At 36.2% G+C, this 24,472-nt stretch overlaps 1 protein-coding gene across 5 annotated transcripts in view; it reads right to left on the bottom strand.

Annotated features, from left to right (window-relative positions):
* The window catches only part of CACNA2D1 (calcium voltage-gated channel auxiliary subunit alpha2delta 1), a 420,595-nt gene that overhangs the window by 95,130 nt on the left and 300,993 nt on the right, over nt 1-24,472 (bottom strand). For 4 of the 5 annotated variants that reach the window (XM_072965120.1, XM_072965122.1, XM_072965123.1 and 1 more), the window contains exons 8-10: nt 10,849-10,918; nt 8,594-8,644; nt 5,849-5,948 (exon numbers count right to left, since the gene is read on the bottom strand). In XM_072965120.1, coding sequence (XP_072821221.1) covers nt 5,849-5,948; nt 8,594-8,644; nt 10,849-10,918 — 221 coding nt within the window. Of the gene's footprint in view, nt 1-2,558; nt 2,627-5,848; nt 5,949-8,593; nt 8,645-10,848; nt 10,919-24,472 lie in introns of those variants that run through there. The other variant, XM_072965126.1, reaches the window with a different exon arrangement.

The raw sequence follows: 24,472 nt of genomic DNA, 5'->3' as shown, positions 1-24,472 counted from the left end.
TCTATGTGCAAGCTAAAAAGCAATTCTCCTACAGTTTCATAGATACTGGCAGAAACATACAAGTCCTCTGGGTCAGAGAGAAAAGGTCACTTATTACTCACAGCAATACCAATAGCAGTAGCAATAGCCAGATACCACCTTTGCTTACACCAAAAACTCAGTTCCCAAAGAGGGACGGGAAGATGGCCAGGGGTCATCTGCACAGGCAGTATGTGTGTTTCAGGCACACATCCCCAGATGAGGACGCCCCTGATCTTATATAGGAGCTGCTGGCAGCTGGCCCATCCTCCCCTCCAGGGAGAGACAAAATCTTTACCCTGCATTGTAAATCTCTTCTGGGGAGGGAGAGATCTCCATCTTTACTTATCCTGCAATGTACAAAGATCCAAGCAAATTGGCTCTTAAGGCTCAGATTTAAAAAACCATGACCAATTCGTGAACTGTCCCCTAACAGTTGGTACAAAAGTGATGGAAGACGATAAAACAACAATAATAGCCATAATAATGATAATAAATCAGCACTTTACATGTGTTATTTCATTTGGTGCTCAGCAACATACTGGCAAGTTATTTATGATTCTGTCCACTTCAAAGAGGAAGAAACATATTTATAAGCCGTAAGTAACCTGTACAAGCTCTCGTAACTTGTAGTTTCAAAGAGTGTGTGTTACCCCTATGCACATCTACAAGCACATCTAAGAGGCAGGATTCTCTGAGAAGAGTAGGAAGGAAGGCACTTAATCAGAGGTGAGTCTTAACTAATGTCACTACATCATTTCATCATGATCATCCCTTCCCAGCCTCCTGTATGGCTATGGGTCCTTACTCCTCATTCTGCACTTGGATTTAGGGATTGTCACTTCTAGAACTGCTGTTTAGGGACCACAATTGTGGAAATGAGTAGTTAAAAAAAATTTTTTTTAAGTTATCTCCTAAAACCAACAGTGAAGATACAAGGAATTATATTTTGATTTTTCCTTTCTGATGACTAGTCAAAGATAGCATTTTATAATGACCACAAATTAGGAAAGCTTCCCATAAAACAACTGACTAAAAACTCATTAACAAACTCATAACATGTATATCTAATTCTTAAAGAAAAAGATATGTCATTTCATTCAAACACATGACCCAGATCTTCTTCAGTTGTGAGATTTTCACATATTGTCCATAATCAGCATACATTTTCCTTTCATCCTCCACTGGCTTGCAGAATTTTCCTCCTAAAATGTCAAACTTCCTCACTTTCACAAATAAATTCAATTCTTGGTGTCAACATGTGACATTCTGCCTGTAAATCAGAACATGCTGTGACTGAGGTGCTGCTCTTACCATCTACCACTCTTATCAAAGCGTATAACTGGATTACTGGGGAAAAGGCGACATTATCCCTGCATTTAAGCTTTGCCTCACAGCGAGTTTTCTTTCTGCAACAAAGAACAGCCCAGGAGACAACGGAAACACTAGGAAATAGTACAGCATTTGTTCTGACATCTTATACATGATTGACGAATAAACATTACCGTCCTTACAAAAAAGAAAGAAACTTAGATACATAAATATAAAAGTGAGAAAAGTGTTCCTAGAGATTGCACCATAACTCTGGATGACAGACATGATCTTAGGTATGAGGATGCAGAAGAATGCTTGAGGGCTTTGGGGGAAGATTACTGTCAGAGTTAATTACAGAATCACTACCAGGATTCCTCAGTGCTTTATTACTGTCTCCTCAAGTTACAAAAGCTAAAAGTTAAACTGTTTCTTTCCTAGACTTTCAAGCAGCAGTTTCAGAGAGAAAATAGAAAAAAAAATATATATATATATACGTGCACATGTATGTGCATATCCACACACACAAACTCCAGAAGATTATAACCATATTAGAAGGATTTTTTCTTTCTTAGAATCTCTGTATCATTAAATTGTTATGCTTCTATTTAATGAGAAAGGCCTGTTAGAGACAAAAATATAATTTTACTTTTCATTTACCAAAATGTTACACACGAATCAATTCTCTTTAAATGTATCGCTTTCAGGCATTTTATACACCTAAATAAAGCAAGGTAACTAATAATAAAAGGGTAAAAATTAGTTGATGTAGTTGACATTAAATATTATATAAATGTAAATAACAATGTATGAAGTTTGATAGGAGCAAAAGACAGATGATAAAGGAAGTAAATTAATTTATAAAAAGAAGATATACTACCTAGGCAAAACTTACAATCCAGATGTAACGTGTAAGTGTTTATTTTCAATTGTAAGAATTATCCAATTCATATTCACTTCACTTTCTCAAGCCAAAATACAGCAAATGCCTTAAAAGAATTCCTCCAACAAAACATAAATACCATTCTTCTTCGAAAATAATAAATTTAGATTTAAAAAGAATTTCTCTTTGCTTTCATAACATTATCATATTTTATCTTAGAATTTCTAAGAATTAGAATATTTTGGACTTATATTTAAATATATCAGATTTTACATAAAATTAGTAAACTTACATTTTCCTTCAGGATGCAGCTATGTAACTTTGTGGATAAATCTAGACTAATAAAGGAAGATGTCTATTCTCCAATCCTGGCTTCTCACTTAGAAAAAGTCACTGATCTTTCTGTTTCTCTACCTATAAAATTTAGGACAGTAGTATTATCTACCTCATAAGGTTGTTGTGAAGATTAAATGAGTTACTATGGAAAACATACAGAATGGTTCCTGCCACATGATCAATGTTTAAAAACTTAACTCTAGTAATCCCCACTGATGCAATTAAACTGAAGATTCATACACAAATTACATAAACAGTGAACACATGTCTACTCTATATCTTTGTATTGATTTCCTCAAGGACAAAAGTATGTCTGGCAGAATATGATCCTTTAAAATCATTTAGTGACTTTTCAATCATGTAAATGTACTAATGATTTGTCTCCAATAATAAAATTAAACAAAATATATATTTAATAATAAAATCAGAGTATAGTTGATGAAAATATCTCCTTCAGTAAATAAGGACCATAAACCACTAAAATTAAGTAAATTAAAGTCACTAACTTTAACTGAACAAGTCAATATACTAGGAACTGAGACCAGCAATAAATTTCTCTGGGAGTAGGGTGGGACATCACTATGACTTCAACTTTCAAATATCTTCCTGCAATATTTACCTTACAATTTGCATGAATTGTCTATCTTTTATATCACTCTTATTTCTGAATATGTAACTGAGATACTTTCATAATTTTTAACTTGAGACATTGAGATACATTTACTTCCAGATCCAATGCACCCCTAGTTCATTCTACAAGCAACATATTCCACTTACCTAAATGGTTTCAGCTCACATATTCAAGCTATATCAAATCAGGACGTTGCAGCACGGATTTACAAAGAGCTGAAAACGCCTCAATAAAGTCTCTTATCAATTAACCTGATTCATAGAAATTGCAAGGAAATACTTTGCAACTGTGTTTAAGAAGTTGGTTAACAGTTTTCTTCAAAGAAATATACATTTAACAACCATAATATACTAGGGAAAAGCAAAGGTCTTTAAAACTTGTCAGGCATTAAGAATCTCAATGTGAACCCCATCTAAGTTCTCTGCTTTAACAAGGAAAGAATCATTAGTTGCTGACTAAATGTTGAAAGCGTAAAATCCATTCAAAGTCATCTCTACTGCTTAGTCAGAAAATCTTTTAAAACATATTTTTATTAGCACTGTTCAGTTTTCCATATTTCCATACATGTCAGGCCAAATTTTACCGCCCAAGATGTCTGGGTGCCCTCTGCTCGTGCACATGGTGGCCTGGGAAAACTAGGGAATCAATGTCCCTTGGGAACAGTCATTAACTTTAAAATACTCCAGCACACTGTCCCCTTGGAAAGAATAATTCTGATTCACGCAGTCTATACTGGTTCTCAGAACTGCCCAGAGGATTAAGCTCTACTCATTAAGAGTGGTAATTTGTTTGAAAATCCACTGTTTATTAGTTCTCTTCTTTTTTTTAATTTTACTTCTCACATCTCTCTAAATCTTTCCTAGGATTACTTTCAAGCCATTTGTACTTGAATCCTTGTCTCATGAACTATTTCAGGGGAAAGCTAAAGTAAGTTGATACAAGCAGAGGTCTTAAGAAACACATTCTCAGGATGGGATTCCAGAATCAAATCATTTACCAGCCATGTGGCAACAAAGATTCCACTGGTAACTGGCAGTGTATCAGTGACAACTGGAGTAAAGAAAAAAAAAAAACCCTCAGAGGCTACAGTATCATAAATTCTAAGATTTTTCATTTTCAGTAACTAGAACATAATACAGAATAAAGGGGAGGCACCTAGCATTTGAAAAATATGGTAAATATAGTAACTGTAAGGACTTGGAGTAGGTTAGTTGATGTTAAAATCACTGAAAAGAGTGACAACCTCAGGTCAGCGAACTATCAACTAAGGACACAGTGTGAAAGCCAGAAGACTTACGCAGCAGTCAGTAAAGAGATCCTATCTCTTAACCTGAGAAGGTCAACGTGTGTTAGAAACAGGCACAGAATTGGCTCTTGAAAGTCATGTAGTTATAAAGGAGTATGCATTCACAGCCGTGACAGATTCCTATGCAATAGTCAGGGGACTGACAGTCAAAGGATGGGACCTCAAGAGTCGAATGGGGACATCTGGGTGGATGCGACTGACAACACTACACTTCCAGATTCCCCTATACCCTCTGGATAGACAGAAGTAACCTCTTCCCCTTAGAAGGTAATAGTTTCTCCATTACTAGAGACCATAACAGACGATGCTTGCTATCCTCAAGATACGACCTCATCTCCCCTCAAGGCTCTAGGCAGTAACAGATCAGGTCTCAACATGGCCCACGTGGAAAAAAAGTCTCTGAATATAAGAACATTCAACAAAAGAGATGCAAGATCTGTCTAATATGAACCAGGAGACACTAGGAGAACATGCGAGGCAATGGATATTGATGGACCTTGAGGCAAAAAAATACGTGGTCATCAGTTCTGGTTGACAAGCAATGATACCCAGTCCCTCTGTCTATTTTTTCCCAGAGGGTGCACTTCCAGTAAAGGGAGCAAAGTGTCCCTAGGCCAGCTGCTCTAACTTCTTCCTCCCATGTGGTTTGACAGACAGATTCATTCTCCTCGGCTCAACACAAAACGACTTCACCATAAATCATTCTTCCCTCACTTTCATCTCTGTGAATACAACCACTTCAAACGTGAAATGATAACCACTGGTAAACACCTGTGAAATTTTCTGCCGAAGTTCTATGAATTAAAATGAGACATGGTAACATTCATTCTGTCCCTTTTTATTTGCTTCAGAGTTCAATGTTCTCTAGCTAAGAGCAGGAAGGTCTAAAATGGTTCCCGGAAACAACACTTTTAAGAAGACGCATTCAAATATCTATTTGTTCTCATGTTAATAAAAAAAATACTTTAAAAACATAATACATTATGGATAGATGTTCAGTGTGAAAAATGAACATTTTAATGAACAAAAAATTGTCATATCATTATATTACCAAGTCATTATTTACTGGCTGTTATGATAATGCCATCAATGGGTATAGGGGTCTGTGTCAACTGTTCAAGAGAATATATATACTGATTTTCCTTCATGCTCATTACGACTTCATTCATGGGTAAGATCTCAGAAAGGACCTTGGTATGGAGCACAGGAGTAATGAGATAGAATAGCCTCAGTAAGATAGTCTTGTAATAGAACCAGAAACATCTCAGCCTGTCTATGACAAAGCACTTTCAAGTATTTAACACCAGAGGGAGATAGAAACTGCAAATTTAACTCAGCAAAAATGCAGTCATCATATACTTACTGACGCTACATTCACAAAATCGTCATCTGAGAGGGTTTCCAGCATTTCAGAGACAGATGTTCGGATCAGTTTAAGTGTCAATCCACTAACACTTCCACTCCTAAAAAAAAAAAAAGAAAAAGAAAAAAAAGGGTCCATGCATGTTAATGATCACGTATATAGTGAACATCAGATACCCTAAGGAAACGCATTTTGTGCACTGGCTGTAAATCATTTCTATACTATTCAAATAATAATTTTGCCTTTAAAAAAATCAGTATTAGAAACAGTCATATTTTTTGATAGCAACTACAAAATTAGTTTTATAATTTTATAATTTTAAAATTACAAGAAATCTTGTCTTTCTTTCCTACTAGCATCAGAATGCATTTACTTCTAACTACAATGATGAAAAGTACATGTCAAGTGACAGTTTTAAAAAACTATGGCTACTCGGCATATTCACTTAATCAGGAAATGTGAGCTGAACACCAGCTCTGTCAGCCCAGTCAGGAGTGAGGGCCAAGGAGGTTAACAGATACAGTCATTGCCCCAGGGAGCCCACTGTTTGACTTGATTAGGCCAGTAATTATGAAGCAGCATAACAGTTGTGATAATAGATAAATTTGTGGACAAACTGACTTGTTCTGTATCCCAAAGTAGATATTCTCTGGGGTTTAGTGTTCTTTTTTTTTTCTGTCTCTACGTATTCTATGATCCAGAACAACCTCATCTCTTCATGGGTCTCATCTCTAGGTAATTAAGTCCCACTTTTACTTCTCTAGCTCCCAACTTTGCCCCAGCTTTACACTCCTAGCAGCCTGTTAAACCACTGCAGGCTCAATGTCCAAAATGACAGATCAGTCTCAAACATATTTTTCCTTCCTACATATGTCCTTGGTATTAGCACACTAGATCTCAGTCATTCCATTTCCTTCTCCCTCTCAACTGCCCACCCATTCAGACAATCTCCCTTCTTCAGCCCACTGTACAGTGCCCCCAAAGCAGCAGCCTTCTTTCCATCCTCTCTCCCCTCTGGCTCAGGTCTTCAGTACCTCAAGACCCTGAGCTAGGGAAACACTCATGCCATCCATCCAAGCCCCTTCTCCTCCCCATGCTAACAGGTGAGAATTTCGGCAACATACCTTGACCCAACACTATTAACAGCTCACAGTGACCTACAAAATAGCCAACAATCTTAACAGCCTGGCATTCAAAACCTTTTGTAATCTTTTCTCTCTCTCCTTCTACCTCCTTGATATAGTTCCCCCAAAGGTTCTCACCTCTGCCACTTTGCTTCTGTCAATTCAACCACCTGAAATTCCACTCTCCTTCCTCTCCCTTCCTGTGCCTGCCTTGCTAAATCAGGTATAAGGATTCAATTCCAGTAGTATCTCCTTAATGAAGTCTTTCCTGACGCTTTAAATCGAAGTACACCCTCTCCCCTATGGACTCCTTTAGTGCTGTGCCCTATTTCCTATCTATCACCTTCTACAATTATTGTAGTTCATGAATGTGGTTTAATTTCACTACATATTTGAATCATCTTTGAGATCAAGGATCACGTCTTAATCATCTTTATATTATCACACTATACATAGAAAACCTTCAATACATTTCTGTTAGAATAATTTTTAATATTGACATTTCAACTTCATATATGTTTTTAATCTTGGAATCTGCACGTGGGATCCCAAATATTTTAATATGATAAATTATTTCTGAAAATTAGCATACATCCAATAGGATCATAACTTATTGCTTTACCATTTAGGTTTATACTTAAGATGAACATCAAGGATTAGCATATATACAAACTCTACGATAATTTAATTATAACCAGATGCAGTTTAAATGCATTTTAACAAACAAAATGAGAATTAATATTTAAGTTACATGTGTCGAATTCACTTATCTCCTCTTTCTCAGGCTAGGACATAAATTTAAAGTTTTTGCTTCAAGTCATAATGGAGAAATTCTCAAAGGCTGACATAAACTAAATCCTGTGATAGAGATTCAGTTGTCCACCAAATGGATTCTGTTTCTTCACTATGGCATTTCCTTTCAGGGAAAATAACTTAAGCATTTTGTAACTCAAGTTTTTAACTATTGGTATTTCTCTTAAAAACTAAATCTCCATAGCAGGATACATTCGTTTCCATGTCCTATAATTTCATCTTCAGTGTTATTATAGAAGATTACACACACACACACACACACAGAGAGAGATCTAACTTGAAGCCATGTGACAAACAAAATAAACAGTAATAAAAACTCATGAATTTTTTCTTATATATCAGCATTTCCCTTGACAAAGTCCCAGGATTTACATTACTTATTTAATATTTGTCTATTTTCTGGTCAAATTCCTAAAACATATTTAAATAATTAATGACTACATGCCAAGTAAACAATTCTACTTCTTTGGTAGCAAGAACTGATTAGTTTTAGCGCCGTGGATTTTAATATTGTTTAAAATATAAAGACAAAAACTGTAAGCAAATTAGTAATTTCTGAGAAAGCCCAAACTTTAAAACCATGCCATAATTTTCAGTCCTGACATAGACTCCCCTCATTTTCACTGAGAGAATTTTCATTTGTTTTGTGACTGTCTTAAGTTGATTTCTTTGTCTGGATATAAAAGTCATCATAATTATTCTTGGTCTTTCTTCTTCCAACCTATTTCTTAGTCCCAACCTATTACTGATATCTAAAACCCTCCCCATATTCTCAGTACATAAAAATATATAGTATTTAGCTACTCACACATCAACCAGAATAAGCATGTCTTTAGGAGATGCAGCTCCTTGAATGTACCTGAAACAAATAACATATGAACAGTTTTTCTCCTGCAAAATACCAAACACTGATATTTACTCAATTGCTATTTACTTGTCGCTGAAATATTTCCAAGCAAGGCCCTACTTCCACTCTATCTGGGTAGACAACATGCTTTTATTCACAATTCTGTAACATCAACTTTAAAAAGCTATATTTAATATGACAAATGTCAGAGGCATAATATCTAAAGTATGCTTTACAGATATTTCTGAAAAAGGAGTAAGAAATGTGTTTTTAATAATAGGAACAAAAGAAATTGACTTCTGGAAGACCATTTCCCTTAAAAAAAAGTTATCCTAAACTCCATTTTGCTGACCACAGGTTGTAAGACTCACTCTAAGGAATACTACTAAAAACAAACAATAAGATTATGTCATATATTTAAATGCAAAAAAAAAATCCCACAAAAGTAGATCAGTGGTCTAGGAGTGTGAAAAACTGGCATCAACAGAAAATAAATACAAAGGAACAATAAAGTACTTAAAAACAGAACGATATATAATGTTCTTTTCAAGACTTTCAAGTAGTGACTCTTAAGCTTTATAGTATCTAAAAATCACCTGGAGAGCCAGCTCAAAATGCTGATTCCCACAGCCACCCCCAGCACTACAGACTGAGACTCTCTGTATGTGAAAAGAGAGTCTAGGAGACTTTTATTTAGATAGTCCAGCCACTGTAGAGATAAACTTAACTGCAGGTGAATAATCCCAAAAGCCCATGTCGCCTGGTCACAGACTGATGGGGAACTGGCGGCCTGCCTCCCCCAACAGGCCTGCATCTGAACTCGACGTTCTATTTATTGCCCATGACTCCAAATCTTCCAGCTTCTCACAAGCCTGCCAGATGACTTGCCAGTAAGTTTTCAGACAACATCTAGCGTAACTACTCAGGACTACATGGTCCTGGAACAGAGTTCAGAACTTGTACTCCAGTTTGTTTCCCTATAAGAAGGTAAAAAAGGCAGGGTGGCTGGGACATTCCAATGGAAGACAAATCTAGTTCATGTCTTCTATCTTGATAAAGGGTCCTGGCATGCCTCTCCACGGGGAGCTGAGAGGACAGGGCACTGTCTGTCTCTTCTGCTTGGCACCTAGTTTCTAAGTTTCTACCAAAACAACTGGCTCCTGACCCCAAATCATGTGATGTCATAGTCTTTGCATCCACTCAATAACCCATGGCTCCAAAGCCACTGACTTTGAGAAATATTAACAAGGATAATATATTTTACTAATATCCGGTACTATTACACATGGTCGGTGTTCATGTAAATTGTTACTGGGATGTTTAACAAGACATTTTAAAAGCCTTAAATACATTTCTTTGTATCAACCATTATGCAATTCTATGTCTTAGAATTTGTCTGAACCCTAGCAAAAAGTAAGAAATAATCTAAATATCCAGTAACCGGGGATTTTTAAAGTAAGTTACCATACAGTCATTCTTTACAATGATGTTAAATGTTTTACGAAAAAGTACTCAAGGTTACTGATATGAAAGAGTAGGTGACAAAGCAGTATACTGTATAACATGTGAACTCATTAAAAAAGATAAACCTATATACTAAATACATTAAAAAATCAATTAAAACACATGAGTTTAATAATTCTTTATGAGTGAGTAGAATTATGAGTTCTTCGGTATTTTTCCATTTATGTGTTAGGAGAATGAGCTGCTTTAGTAGTGAGGAACAAATACCCTTTCTTTCTGGAAAAATAAAACCCAAGCTGTGTGACTACAACTAGGGGCAGCTCTTTCCTTGGGGCCAGTTCTCATTAGTTCACTGCCAGAGGCAAAGTGCCGTCCACTCTATCTAGATGCTTTGTGAGAGCCCTACCCCAAGCAAACTGGGAGCCTTTCAACAGAAATCCCCACCAGCCAAAAAAGATTCAGAGATGACATTGACTGTAAAACTGAAAACAGTCCATTTGAAATGCATTTTACAAATCATTTCAACAATATTCATTATCGCTGCCCACTGAACCCATCACCTTCATTTAGCTTTAATTGTTTTTAAAAGTATAAAAAATTCAAATGTATAATAGAGAAAAACCCCCACCAGAGCTCTTTAAATAATTAGAAAATATTCATCTTACAATGGAAAGATTCCCTCCAACTTTTAACAACAAGTAAAACCTCACTTTGTCCTTTTCATCTTTTCATGACCACCCCAACATTCTTACCAGGGTCTCCTGCGTACATCATACAGGTCAATCTTGTTCGGAGTTCTGCTGTTATCAACCCATGGAGAAGCTTAAAAGAGAGAGACAGAGAGGGAGAGAAAGCAAGAGAGACATTAAATTTAAAAGAGAGAAATAAAATCAAAGTCTTCCAGACATTAGCTAGGAAATTTTTTTTTTTAATCACAAACCACCACAGACATATTCCACTTATCCAGAGCAATGATAAAATGGGAGATCCTACTTTTCTGCCTTTAATCTTTTCCTTTTTTAAAATGGAAAACAATTCTGCAGTACAGAAGAAAGCTGCATAAGTCAGTATTTTAAAAAATTATTTCAGAAATAACTTGCAGACATAGGCATTTTCCAGGTGCCAAATAATACGTTTTACCAGGTGTCCGGAGGTTGTACCTTTTCTTTCTCCTTTACCAACAGAAAAATTGACCATAAAAGAAAATTTATTTGCCACTAATGGAAACTGCACTTTCAATTTTTCGCTCCTTCTATTTTCAGTCAATGCTATACTATCTTGGTCTATAAAATGATTGTTGTTTTTCTTGGACTGTTATCACATAATAGCATGATTTTTAACTTGATTATTCACACATTTGATAATGGCCAATCCATTTGAAATTGTAATTTAAAAGTTAAAGTATAATTAACTGCACAAAAATCTGTTTTCATTATATTTATTTGAATGATCTGAAATAATTCAAGTCAAGATTCCAGAATCTTCTGTTAGTTTCAGAGCCTTTATCATTTTTCAGTAATGAGGAAAAGTCTAACTGCATTGCTTTTTAAAGGCAATTAATTTACACTTATTCTCATTAAATCTATGCTTACTTTAATTAAAATCCTTCACGAAGCTTTACACACACACACACACACACACCTGTCAGACACAGCGGAGAACGATAAATGCTGATGAAATGGATGATAATCTTATGCTCAAGTCCTCCTCTCCTTGAACCTGTGTAGACATACGACTCTTGGCAAAATTCCTAATATTAATTTATATGACTTACACCCTCCAATTTATTTTGGCATTTGCTTTATTGAGAAATGATGCTTAACCGTGTAGAACCTTTTTGAGGATCATGTTTACTAACCAATTTAAGATCATTTGGCCAATTAGGACATGTCAAAAATATACACTACTGAGCCTGTCCCTGACTGTGAAATTTCTTTCTTATTACTGGCTATAATATAAAACGATTTATTCATTTTAAATGACTAATCAGACTTCTGAGAAACAGTTAAGTTTAAATATAGCACTCCCTCAACAACCACTTAAAGATACAGTCATTACAAGTGAAATAGCAAATTTACTTTAATTCTTTCAATTTGCATTTGCAGAAACCCAGAGCCAGTGAGCTAAATATGACATTTTTCCCCTTTTCTGTGGTAGCATTGGAATTAAGCAATATGCATGCAGGTTGACGTGTCAGCTCACTTTCAACTATTAATTAACTCAAGTTAGGGTCTTTAGAGTAACTAAAAATGTAAACAAATCATACCCTTCTTTCAGCACAATGTTGTTCTGGTTGTGTATTTATTGCCTCTCAGCTTCAAATTCACCCTTTTATCTTCATCTATGAAAAATGGCTCTGGGTCCTTTAAATGTTTTTCCTTTACCTACTAGCACAATTCTAAGCTTTGTCAGCGGATGATGACAGACACTGAATGAGAAGAGGGCTCTGCCTCTGGGCCTGATTGGTCTGCTCAGAGGCTCTGGCAGCACATGTGGCTGTCCTGGTGTAGGGCTCCTGTGGTGCGTGAATTTTTTCCAGAGCTCATGGGTGGCTTCTCCCCACCAAGGCTCCTGCGGCCTTCTCAGGTTCTCCAGCACCTAGTGGACAGCAGCACCCCTAAGGCAGTCTTCTGGTGGAATACCTCTGATGAGATACCTAGAGCCCTTTACAGGGTGAGCTTTCAGCAAATCCTTCCCGTGTGACACTAGAGTGCCTTCTCTGCCAACTGGCGGGCTGTGACTACGTCCTCTATAAGGAGATCTGGATCTCAATCCAGGGGCACTGAGGGACTGGTAAGTCTCTCCCTTGGGCTACCTACTTCTGTCCTAGGGGTGGCAGTTATGAAACATTAAACAACGTAATATTTTTTCTGGCATTTCTATATTACTTAGTTTTTTATACTTCTAGCCAATCCCTCATTACTCTAATTCCTGCTATTCTTAACAATTCTTTATTAGAAAAATGAACTTTCCCTATTCAAAACATTGTGTTCCCTTTCCCAACTGGACTCAGACTGATACCATTGTTTTGCTGCTTGAGAAGTGAGATTAGTTACCACTGTCAATACAACAGAGGCCTCCGTGAGTTGACAGTGGTCAACCAATGAATTTCAAAAATGGTTTAACAAAACTGGAATCTGAAAGTCACATTTAAATTAGATTTTGGAATTATTTGCAGAGCACATTTACCTAGGATTTCTGTTATCACTACAATTACTAACTGAAATTAACTGTGGTATGTATTACTATGTTCCATAACATTTATTTCTTTAAGACAGAACAAAAGGGCCATAATTTACAGCATGAGCCAAACCATTCTATTTTAATATAGTTTATCATCTCAGATGGTTTATATTTAAAAATACTAATGTCATCTTAGAAGTTGACTGAGATATTTACTATTAGGAAACATTCCTTGGTTACATTAAATTAAGATATTTATATTATGTTAAAATTAAATAATAGACTTTCTTCTGCAATATTACTAATTAGTTTCTCATAAAATCCCATTGTGGCACGTATGTGGCACATTATTTATATAGGCTCAGAAATATGGAAGGTCAAATGGTAAAAAGGATAATAACCATACAGTGCAATTCCCTGAAGTGATCAGTTTCCTTATGAGGTACAGTGAAAGCTACATGAAAGGAAATCAGAGCTTCCACAATCCCTGCAAAAAGTGAAATGATGCTCACTTCAGATGTCCCTTTTGCTTTTCAATGAGATTTAGGAATGATAAGAGAAAGGAGTGGAAATGACAGCCTATAATGTGAACATCCCACTTCCAAATGCCATCATTCATGGTGATCATGATCACTTTCGTTTTTTTCCTGATTCAAAAAAAAAAAAAAACAGTGGGTGTATCTTTGACTACATCTATTGGATGGGTGACATTTCTAATTCATGTGACATTTGGGATGTGCTAGGTCAGTTACTAATTACTGATTTTAAAGAGGTATGGACCCATACATTAATTCAGATTACTGCAATATTCTTGAGAAAATATGCAGACTGTAGGGCCATTTCTAGTTCACATGGTCTAAAAATAATACAGTATCAGTTTTCTTAAAATTTCTGCTAGGAAATAAAGTACAAAATGATGAATTGAGGGCTGAGTCTCTTGATACAAAGACTATTTCTAATGACATCTGATTGCATTTCCAATTAACAGCTTAAAATGCATTTTTCTAATTCTAAAAGACTTCACATGTTTAGTCTCATAGGAAGATTAAAAAAAAGTAAATTTCATATACTCAAAAATGCTTATAAAAGCCAAGCCTGGTTCTATTGTCCAGATCTAATTGATGTTATGTGAATTATTTTTGTAATCTCAGTCATCTCCTATGGCGTATTAGTCATGGTTCTGAACTGCAAGCCAAGATAATGAATTTGGATTTTTTTTAAGCCAACATTAATTCAATAAATGTGTACTGCAAAGCTCCCAAAATTTCCAGGAATCTGATCTGAGTGTTGCTGCCCAACACTACCATCCTAGCATGATTTCTACACAGACCCTAATTTGTGTCACAGCTCCCCCATCAAGGGCCAGGTAAGTCTCATCAACCGAGTGAGGACTATGTATCCATACCAAGGTGCCAGTACATCTAGAAGCAAGTACCCATCCTCTTCAGATTTTGAGGTAGTAAATGGGTTCTGCTCCCCAGCAAAGCTTTCAACCTGGCAAATACCCTAAATATGAACAGAGATTCTATATTAGCTATGGTAAAACAAAATGACTTAATGAGCAATCTCAGATTGTCTTTTTCTGCAGAGTAACGTGTATTTCTCTCTCATGTAACAGACTTAAGTTAGGTATTACCTGTCACAGGGGCATAAATCCAGCTCCAAACAGGTATTCAGAGACCTACAGCTGGAGCAGCTTTTGCATCCTTCAACAGTTGGTTTCTAAGGTCACCTAGGGCATTGACATGCATCTGCTAGAGGGAGGGAAGTTCCCAGGGGAAGGAACAACCAAGTTATAACAATCGCAAGTTTGAAGTGACACATACTACTTTCACTCACAACCTACCGGTAAGAACTAGTCGCATGGCTCTACACAGGTGCAAAAATGGTCCCTGGCTAGGCAGTCATGCCCAAAAGCAAGATGTCAGCTTGGAATGCAAGGACAGAACTTTGGTGGTGAGCCAGCAGCCTCTGCCACAGGTACAGACAGACAATGAAGAAATGAGCAATAGCCACTACCATTATAACATCAAATTTTCTATTCTCAGCAACGTCTTCAAGTCACTCACCTTTACAATGAGTGAGATGAGAATGGGCTAAATTCAGAATCCAGTAAATACAGAAGATGTTAGACTTAAGAGTGATCTCTAGACTAAATCTTAGGGCTGAGGTCGCTAGAACAAAAAGACTAGAAGCCAACTAAGTTGTCATCAATGTTGTTTGTACTACCGAAGAAAGCACAAGCCTAGTCTATGGGAATCTTACAATTGTTTAGAACTGTAGAGCAATTTTCAAGCTCTGAACCTGTATTAAAAACACAAGATATGAAAGCTGTTTAACTCCAAGTATGCCCCTTCACATGGGCTGGAAAGGGTTACAGACAACACTACCAGGAGCAGTCAGATAGGCTAATCAAGAAATTTACTTAACGTGGGAGGAAGAGGTCTTTGTATTTTCTTGTCTGACAGACTGTGATCTATGACATGGACCAAGGATTGCTTTGTATTTTTATCTTTTTCCAAATAGGGGTTTTATCCTCATTCAGAGTATACCACCATTGCATATTAGGTTTCTGAGCAGTCATGGGAATAGGGCAAAGAAAGGAACTGATACTCTGCTATATTATAAGTACCTAAATTATGGAAAGTCATGTCCATGTGATGGAAAGAACTGCATGTGAACCGGAGATCCTGAACTTTGAGCTGGAGGTACAAACTTGTTGGGATTTCGGATCATCTCCTACGGAAAGGAGGTAAGTGTGTCCTATGTGCGGGAAAAAGTGTGTGCACAGATATTTGCACTCCCAGAGGAGCAGACTGTGACAGGGCTTCAATACACACTTCTGATCTTCCTTCTACTAATAGTTCCCCTCAAGTTTCAGTTGACTGCCCACAAGAAAACTATACTTCTCGGTCTCTCTTGTCATGGTGGGCTAATGTGATAAAAGTTCAGGCAATAGCAAGCGAGCAGAAGTGATATATGTACATTTGGGGGTCTTGTTTCTTGCCTTTCACTGTTTTTCCCCTTTTCTTTTGGCCTCAGCCGTGGATGTAGTGGTGTTGATTCAATTTTGATCCTACAGATAAGGACAACAACCTAAAAATGGCAGACAGACAGAACCCTCAGTCACTGGAAACCTCATGGACCAGACTTACCCCAACCAACAGATTTACCTATTAGGCAGGACTTTTACCAGAGAAAAATATTTATAGTCTCTATTATGTTAGCCAGTGCTTAAGTAATTGAATCAATATTCTGATATAGGTCAGAACTTTTCCCAGTGACACAGATCTGACTCAAGTTTTAAAGCTTGGAGAATGTATAAGAGGCAAAAGCTCCATAGAATGTTTGAAATCTGCTTCACTAATTTTTCTTACATTCTTTTATATTCTTAAGAGAATATTATTTTGGCCCTAGGAAATTGCTTATTGCTATATAATATGTATATTGCTAGAATCTAGGCAGTTATGTTCTCTATCTTATCTTTCATGTATCAATGCTGAATTTGGGGGTAGATAAATGTTTCTGAAAAGTAACTGGTCCCAAATCAACAATCATTCCCAGATCAAGTTTTCAAATGCTGAATGACCGAAGCTTTATGTTACAGAACCACTTGTGGGACTCACAGGCTGAAGATAAGACTAGAAGACAGTCATCCCAACTGTGTAAATGCTAATAAGAGCCTATTCCTTTGTCTCTTCCTTAACATTTTCTTCTCTGATTGGAAACAGCCTAGTGAAGAATTTAGGAGATTACGTTTCGGAGCTAGTCTACCTAGATTTTCACTGGATAAATTACTTAACCATTTCCAGTAAAATGGGGGTAACGGTTCCCACTTCCAAGAGTTACAGCTAAAATTCAATAATTTATACACATAACACAGCACCAGAGTTGGCATATAATAAGACTCCATATGTGGATATTGGAAAACAGTATCATTGCGTCACTGGCATTACTTATTAGAGGTTGCAGATTTTTTCAAATAATAATTATAAGATGGGCTTAGATTTCAACTACTCAAAAGCATATTCTTATGACTAGGGCTTGGAACATCATACCATTTTCCCATTCTGCCCTCTCCCCATGATACAGGCTCGTGTTACACAGCCAACAAAACTTCCTGGCAATCTAAACACTGACTTCACAAGGCTACCCCAGAAACCCCATGGAGAACACTGGCAGAGGTAAGAGGGTAGGACGGGAAAGGTGTATAGCAGGCACACAGCTAAATGTCACTCTCCGTTTCCTGGTGTTTTCCATCTGTTTTTCCTTTGGTTTCATTTTATTTAGAAACCGAATTCTCTGAAGTTCTACTGTGATACTTGTTTTCAGCTCTAGTATGATCCTGACTTGCTTATCTAGCTTCATTTAGCAAAATACCTATTCTTCACTCTATGCAAAGTGCTGTTAGGTGCTATCGGGTGCACGCACATGCACACACACACACATAAATTTATATGTAGTCAACTTTATCTGCAGTTACTTATATTGCCATGCTTTTTGAAACAGACCATATGCAAATAAACTCTGAAGGAAGATAAAATTTGGTAACTGTTGTAATATAGACAAAAATCAAGTTCTCTGAGAGAACAAAATAAAGAAAGATTGCTTATGGGAAAGCTTTCACATGAAAGGCAGTGTCTGTATTCTATCTTGAATGATGGATAAGATGCACATGACCAGAAATGGGGCTCTGGGATTAAAGCATAAGGAGATATGAAAAAAGGGGAGCAGGTTGAAGAAAAAAGAATGAAATAAAAGTTTAAAAAGTTCAAAAAAGGCAATTTGGGGTAGATGGCAAAGGTTTAACTGTACAGGAAGAAGTGAAGTTCACGATATAGGTTGTGTTAGAGTCTCTGGATGGTCTGAAGGCCACAGTAAGTGAGCCAGATGAAACTAAATGAACAATTACAGACTTTAATTTTACTAGCAGTGATCATCTAAGTTGTGCTCCAGATAACTTTTTAATAAGTTTAACAGATGCTTCTTTAAAAAAATTTTAGAGGCCTGTTAATGTGTTTATATTTTTTTTTCCTTCATCTACCTTTGGGCTCCTCCAGAGCAAAATACTCTCTTACTGCAGTCTGAACCCTTAGGGTACGCCCCCATCCTTGGTTCCTTCAGAAACAGCAGTTTTGCTTGTTCTTATCAGTTTTCCTCCTTCCAACTCACACTTGACTATATTGACATAATTGGTCAATTTCTCTTTAGATTTTTAGAGTTGATGTCCAAATGATATTACTGCACTGGCTTGACAGTGCCTTTGATATCTTCACTGTAATGTATCCAGGACACTTCTCTAATTTATTGATAAATAAGCACTGGAAACTCACATACAGATACACAGTATTAGAGCCAAGGATAAATTACCACAGTTTAAAAAATTAAAGCACTTATTACAAAGTGATTTGCTGGTAATTCTGCATATGTTAGATAGCTCACGTAAAACACCTCCATGTAATGTGAAGGGACACTTGTCTGTCAGCAGGAGTAGCAGGTAACATGCACAAGTGTGGTTAAGTGGAATAATCAATAAAGCAAATAGTACACAAAGACTTAATCATTTAGATGGTCCACATGTAGTTACTTTCTGTGACTCAGAAATAAACCTAAACACCAAGTTTCATGAAGTAACAGATGAGGAACATTGATTGGAAAATAAGTTCAAGTATGTGCTACATAGAGAAAAATTTAGCAATAAAACAAAGAAAAAGGAACAGAATGAGAAGTACATTTTAGAAGTTAAAAAGAGCTAAAGCTTTTTAACCATACTTATTCATGTATTTGATATACAGTGTTATCCCCTGTCAAATTATGATTAACTTTCATTTTCATATTAGCATCCTACTTAACTGCTCTCACTTGTCAGCAATAAAAGAAATCATTTAATCACTTTAAGCATGACTGGATCATAACTTTAACAGGATCAAATTAACAACTATTGCAACCCTTGTATACGAAGAACAACAGATTCAGGTATGAGACGAGGTTATGCAAAAGGCAAAAAAAATGAGGCTACATAATTACCTCTGTAAATCGGAATCATTTGAGAATTTCAGAATAATATATTATTCTGTAGACACATCCGATGTGTCCCCCAGGCAACACAACTGATTGATGGTACATAGAAAAGCCAGTCATGTAATTCAGAATATAGAGCTTGTGTCTGGGTATAAACAGAACTACTTTGCACTCTCCTGTCAATACGTCAAATGTTATTGTTCTAAATCAATCTCATCCCTTTAGTCCCCCAATAAAAATACTTGTGATATTTTCTTTCAGTAAACATTCTCATATTCACTCAAATTAAATATTATAGTGGTCTTCAGTTATACCCTAGGCCTGCAGCTAAATTTATGTATTTATTTTTATACTTTCCTCATTTTATCTTTTTAAATTGAGCCATAATTCAGATATAACATTGCATAAGTTTAAGACATCGATTTGATACAATTATATGAGGGTGAAGTGAAATAAGCCAGAGAGAGAAAGAAGACAAATACTGTATGTTATCACTTACATATACAATCTAAAAACACCAAACTCGCAGAAACAGAGAGAATGGTGATTACTGGAGGCTGGAGAAATAGGGAGATGTTAGTCAAAGGGTACAAACTTCCAGTTAGAAGACAAATGAGTTCTGAGTATCTAATGTACAGCATTATATACAGTGAATAGTGATTATTGTTAATAATACTATATTATATACTTGAAAGTTGCCAAGAGAGTAGATCTTAAATGTTCTTACCACAAAAAAGAAATGGTAATTACCTCTAGTGACAAGTGTTAGCTAGCACTATGTTGTAATCATTTTGCAATATGTATCAGTTAGGTTTTTTTTTAAGTTTCTAATATTCTCATTTTTATATCCAAAGATTCTTCTTTTTCAATTCCTATTTGTGCCATGTTCAGATATTTAAAATTCCACATCTGATCATTATAATAGCATATCTTCTGGTCAAGGTTTCCTATGTGTTTCTCCTTCCAATCAAAATAAACACTGCTTTAACCAAAGTATTTCACTGTCCCCTAAAATGTGTATTTTCCAGCACATTGAATCCCAGACAAATCATATGACATTCAAGGCCACATAACCCACCACTAATAAACCTTGCGATTTGTTATCACTCTTCCTCTGTAACAACCTATTACATTAATGATGCTCACTAGCCTCCAGTAGCACTTGTTCACCTCCCCGTTTTTTTGCTTTATGCCTTTCTTGCCCCTAAAGAGGTTTTGCCTTTTCTACTTCATTGACTTGATTTTCAATCCAGTTTGTAAACCTCTCCCATGACTCTGGTGTATAATGACCCTGACTTTTTAAAAACTGTAGCAAATCCTATGACTACAGTCTGTCTAATTCCCTTGGCATTTAATTATTTAGTGATTTGTATTGTAATTTAAATTTCAAGATATATAAATTTTTGACTCCCTAATCTGGTTAAAATTTGCTGCAGAGCAGAAATAACTTGCTATTTTAAAGTACAGATCTGCACAGAGGGTAACCACAGCAGAGCTGTGTTTGTCCCCCAGTGTCTCTTCTTCTAGTCTTAATACAGATCCTGCTAGTTAGCTGTGTACGTGGCACCTTGAAGGTCACTGTGACCACAAGACCACTAAACTCTGGCCAATGCTGCATAAGTTTCAGGAAAGGCTTTGTAAGACTTCTAGAAAGTGACTTTAAAAAGGGAGGAATACCATTCTTCGTCCCTTAAGAAAAAACACAAGTAACAGTGGTAGACATTCAGGCTGACGACATACTCAGAGGATTACAGAGAAATAAAATAGAAGTGTGAACCCCTTTCATGTGACACTACCTTATCAGCCCTCGTCTCTGCTAATTTTTTGTTTCAGTGAGAAACAAACCTCTATAGTGTTGAAATCACCATTGTTTCAGATTCTCTGGTAGCAAATATTATTCTTAACAAGGCACTGGATTTTAATAATTATTAACATAAAAAAGCAACAAAGTAATCACTTCAATTTAAATTTAAAGTGTATTTATACAGCGATCACACCCATGTAATTAATCATATTTACAGTTAAACTTGGCATCCACTCACCAATATCAAAGTTTAAAAAAAAGGCATTTTTAAAGACAACTGATCTCTGAAAGCAGTTCTTTCATAATTAACAAAAATGTGGAGGCTGCACTGCTATCCCATTTTCTTCAAAGTGACCAGAACCTATCAAATGCTCCCTTTATAAATAATCAAAAAAGGATTCTTTGGACTACTCTGCCATCGCTATTTGATGTTGAAAACATTTTTGACGTATTTTTCAAGAAGAGTTAAGCAGCTCTAGAACAACTGGCTATTAGCGTAGCAAAAATGTACTTTGCGTGCACGTTCTTTTGCATTTTACTCTAGCAAAATCCTACCAGATACAAGAAGGAAAGGCCTCCCTATGGTATATTTAACACTAATTCAACATATACTAGCTTCCTTTATTGTAAACCCCTGTTTTTGAAATGTACAAATGAAGGAGGATGAAGAAAGAACATATGATTAATAAGACATTAAGAAAATGTCTTAAAGAAATGAAGCAGAGTTTTAGTTTCTGATTTTTTGAGGGGGGTAAATGCAGCTAATTATCTAAAAAGAATAAGTGCTGCTTACACTGGCATTTTGACGAGCCACTAAATCCTAATTACAATCCCAATTACTGCAGTAATTGGTACAATTTTCAGAGACAATAATAGATTAAATGTGTAGTCTGTACCTATAGTTTTTTATGGTGCATAAAAATTCACTAAGTTGATAGCTCGTGAAAGCAGATTTAATAGCATTAAGGTTAATTTATATGATTCAATTAAGGGCTTCTAAAGGAAAGCACTCATAAATTAAACTGATTTTCCAGTCAGTACATATTCACAGAAGATGCCAGCAGACATAGGTTCCAGCTTCAGCCCTGCCGGGAAAGGAGGGCTGCAAAAGTCCCTCTAGTCGTCTTACAAAACAGACTGCAGACTCAGCAAATGCGAAAGGTCCACATGCCCAAGCAGATAAAGACAGTGTCTGCCCTGGAAGTCACCTTCTTTGATCATCCCAAGTTACTGGTGAAGACATAGGTTCAGAGACATAACATGACTTAGACAAAGTACACATCTCTGCTGATGGCAATTGTAGTATGAATCAAGGACTCTTCTTCCTTCAGTATCATGTCTCTTTTTTAATCACACAGCCTTCCTACCTTCTCAGTTGGAAAGGAGTGAAGAAGAAGAAGAAGGGAGAGATGGGGGAGGAGGAGGAAATGTAGAAGGAGGAAGAAGGAGAGAAAAAGGGCATCTGGCAATCATTTTTATAGCTCATTTCCACACAGATTAACGAAGCTAGAAAACAGACAATTTATTGATATTCAGTCTAAGGACAGATGTTAGAGTTCAAATCCCCACCAATTACCAAACTGATATTCAGAATCAGGTCTCCAGAGGTGCCTTTAATATTATGCCCATTCTAGAAACCTCTAGAACCCTCCTTATTTGGAGGCAGTAGTGTCTCCCTGCAGTTTAAATAACCTAATAAAGGGAAATCACGATGGTGGCTACCCATCACTGACTTTCTCCTACACATCTTAGCAGATAATAAGTAGATTTAATTATTTTCTCCTCTTAACAATTTGACAACCATTTTATCCTCCTTCTTTCTCAGCTCAAGTTGGAGCATTTTTCGAAGGTTACCACTGGATCAAGTGATGGCAAGTGGGACTGATACCCTGGACACCAGGTTGAACACTTGCTTAACCCACTCACACCACGTAGACATGCTCTAAGGAGCCTCTTAACACTGAACAGGAATATTTTTTAGCCTTGGTAAGTCAGTGGATTCTCTTTCTACTAGACACTTCATTAACAATGACGTGGCACAATTTTTTTTAAAAAGGTAGTTTACCACAATTAAAAAAGGAAAACTACAAAATTCTACATTTGGATGAATGTATGAAACAGACTGATCCTTACAATGCTGTGAAGTAATAGGGAAGTTGATTTCCCACAGTTTCTCATCAACTCAGAGCCTGAGAGAACAAGTTGACAGACTGAGCAAAAAGAAATACAGAACACCAGCTAAATTTGATTATTGATTAAAAAACAAATACTTTTTTACTGTAAATATTTCCTAAATAGCACATACTTAGATTAAGAAATTCTTCATTAACTGAAATTGAAATTTAACTCACATCCTTTACTTTATCTGGCCACCCTACAGAGAAGTAACTTAAGTCATAGTCTAAAACCTCCATCTTCTGGCCACCTCAACCATGTGGTGTTACTGCTAGATATTATTATTTAGTCATCTGTTTAGAACTTCTTCCACGTTCCTATTTCAGCTCCCTTATCAACTGATTTTAACCTCAATTATATTCTTTAATTTCTCACACGAAGAGAAATCTGGATTTAGACAAAATTAATCTAGTTGATACTCTTGTAAAAATGCCTACTGCTTCATACTTTCGAAGTACTTTTCATTACATAATTTCACTGATCACAACAACTCTCAGGGGATAAACTGAGAAGTTAGTGTTTCTATTTTTCAGCTTTGAAGACTAACATTCAGAAAATTTAGAAGAACCACTAAGTTTCTCACAGCTAGTAGGGAGATCACTACCTGAAATCCAAATATTGTTATGTGTAAATTCAGTTAAGAAACAGTAACATCTATTCTATTTCCACTCATAATTAAGATAACTAACAAATTTTAAAGGCTATTTTCACCTTTGCTTTAACAGACAATAATCAGGGATGAGCTGTTTTACATAATTTTGGCCTGTATCAAAATGGTAAGGCTAAAATGAGAGAGGAAAGTATGGCTTACTGAGAAATTTTTTTAATCACTTCATTTAAAAAAGTTTTTAAACTTGAAAAAAGTGTGAAATGTGTTGAAAGCATGTCTTAGCATAAAGAGAAATATAGTGGTCCACTTTTAAATTATAATATTATCATAGTGTCTTTGCTAAAGAGACTTGGTTCTATAATAGCATTATTCTCATAAAAAACAACTCATTCAGCCTTAAAAAAGAAGAAAATCCTGCTCTTTGTGACATGAGGGCTGAATCTGGAGGATATTGTGTTAAGTCAAATAAGCTGACACAAAAGAGCCAGTACTATATGACACCACCAACACGAGAAATCTAAAACAGTCAAACTTAAAGAAGCAGAGTAGAATGGTGGCAGGCCGGGGAAAGTGGGAAATGGGG

This window comes from Vicugna pacos, chromosome 7, assembly GCF_048564905.1.
Source record: "Vicugna pacos chromosome 7, VicPac4, whole genome shotgun sequence".
Taxonomy (NCBI): Eukaryota; Metazoa; Chordata; class Mammalia; order Artiodactyla; family Camelidae; genus Vicugna; species Vicugna pacos.
This window is presented reverse-complemented; position numbering and strand designations above follow the sequence as displayed.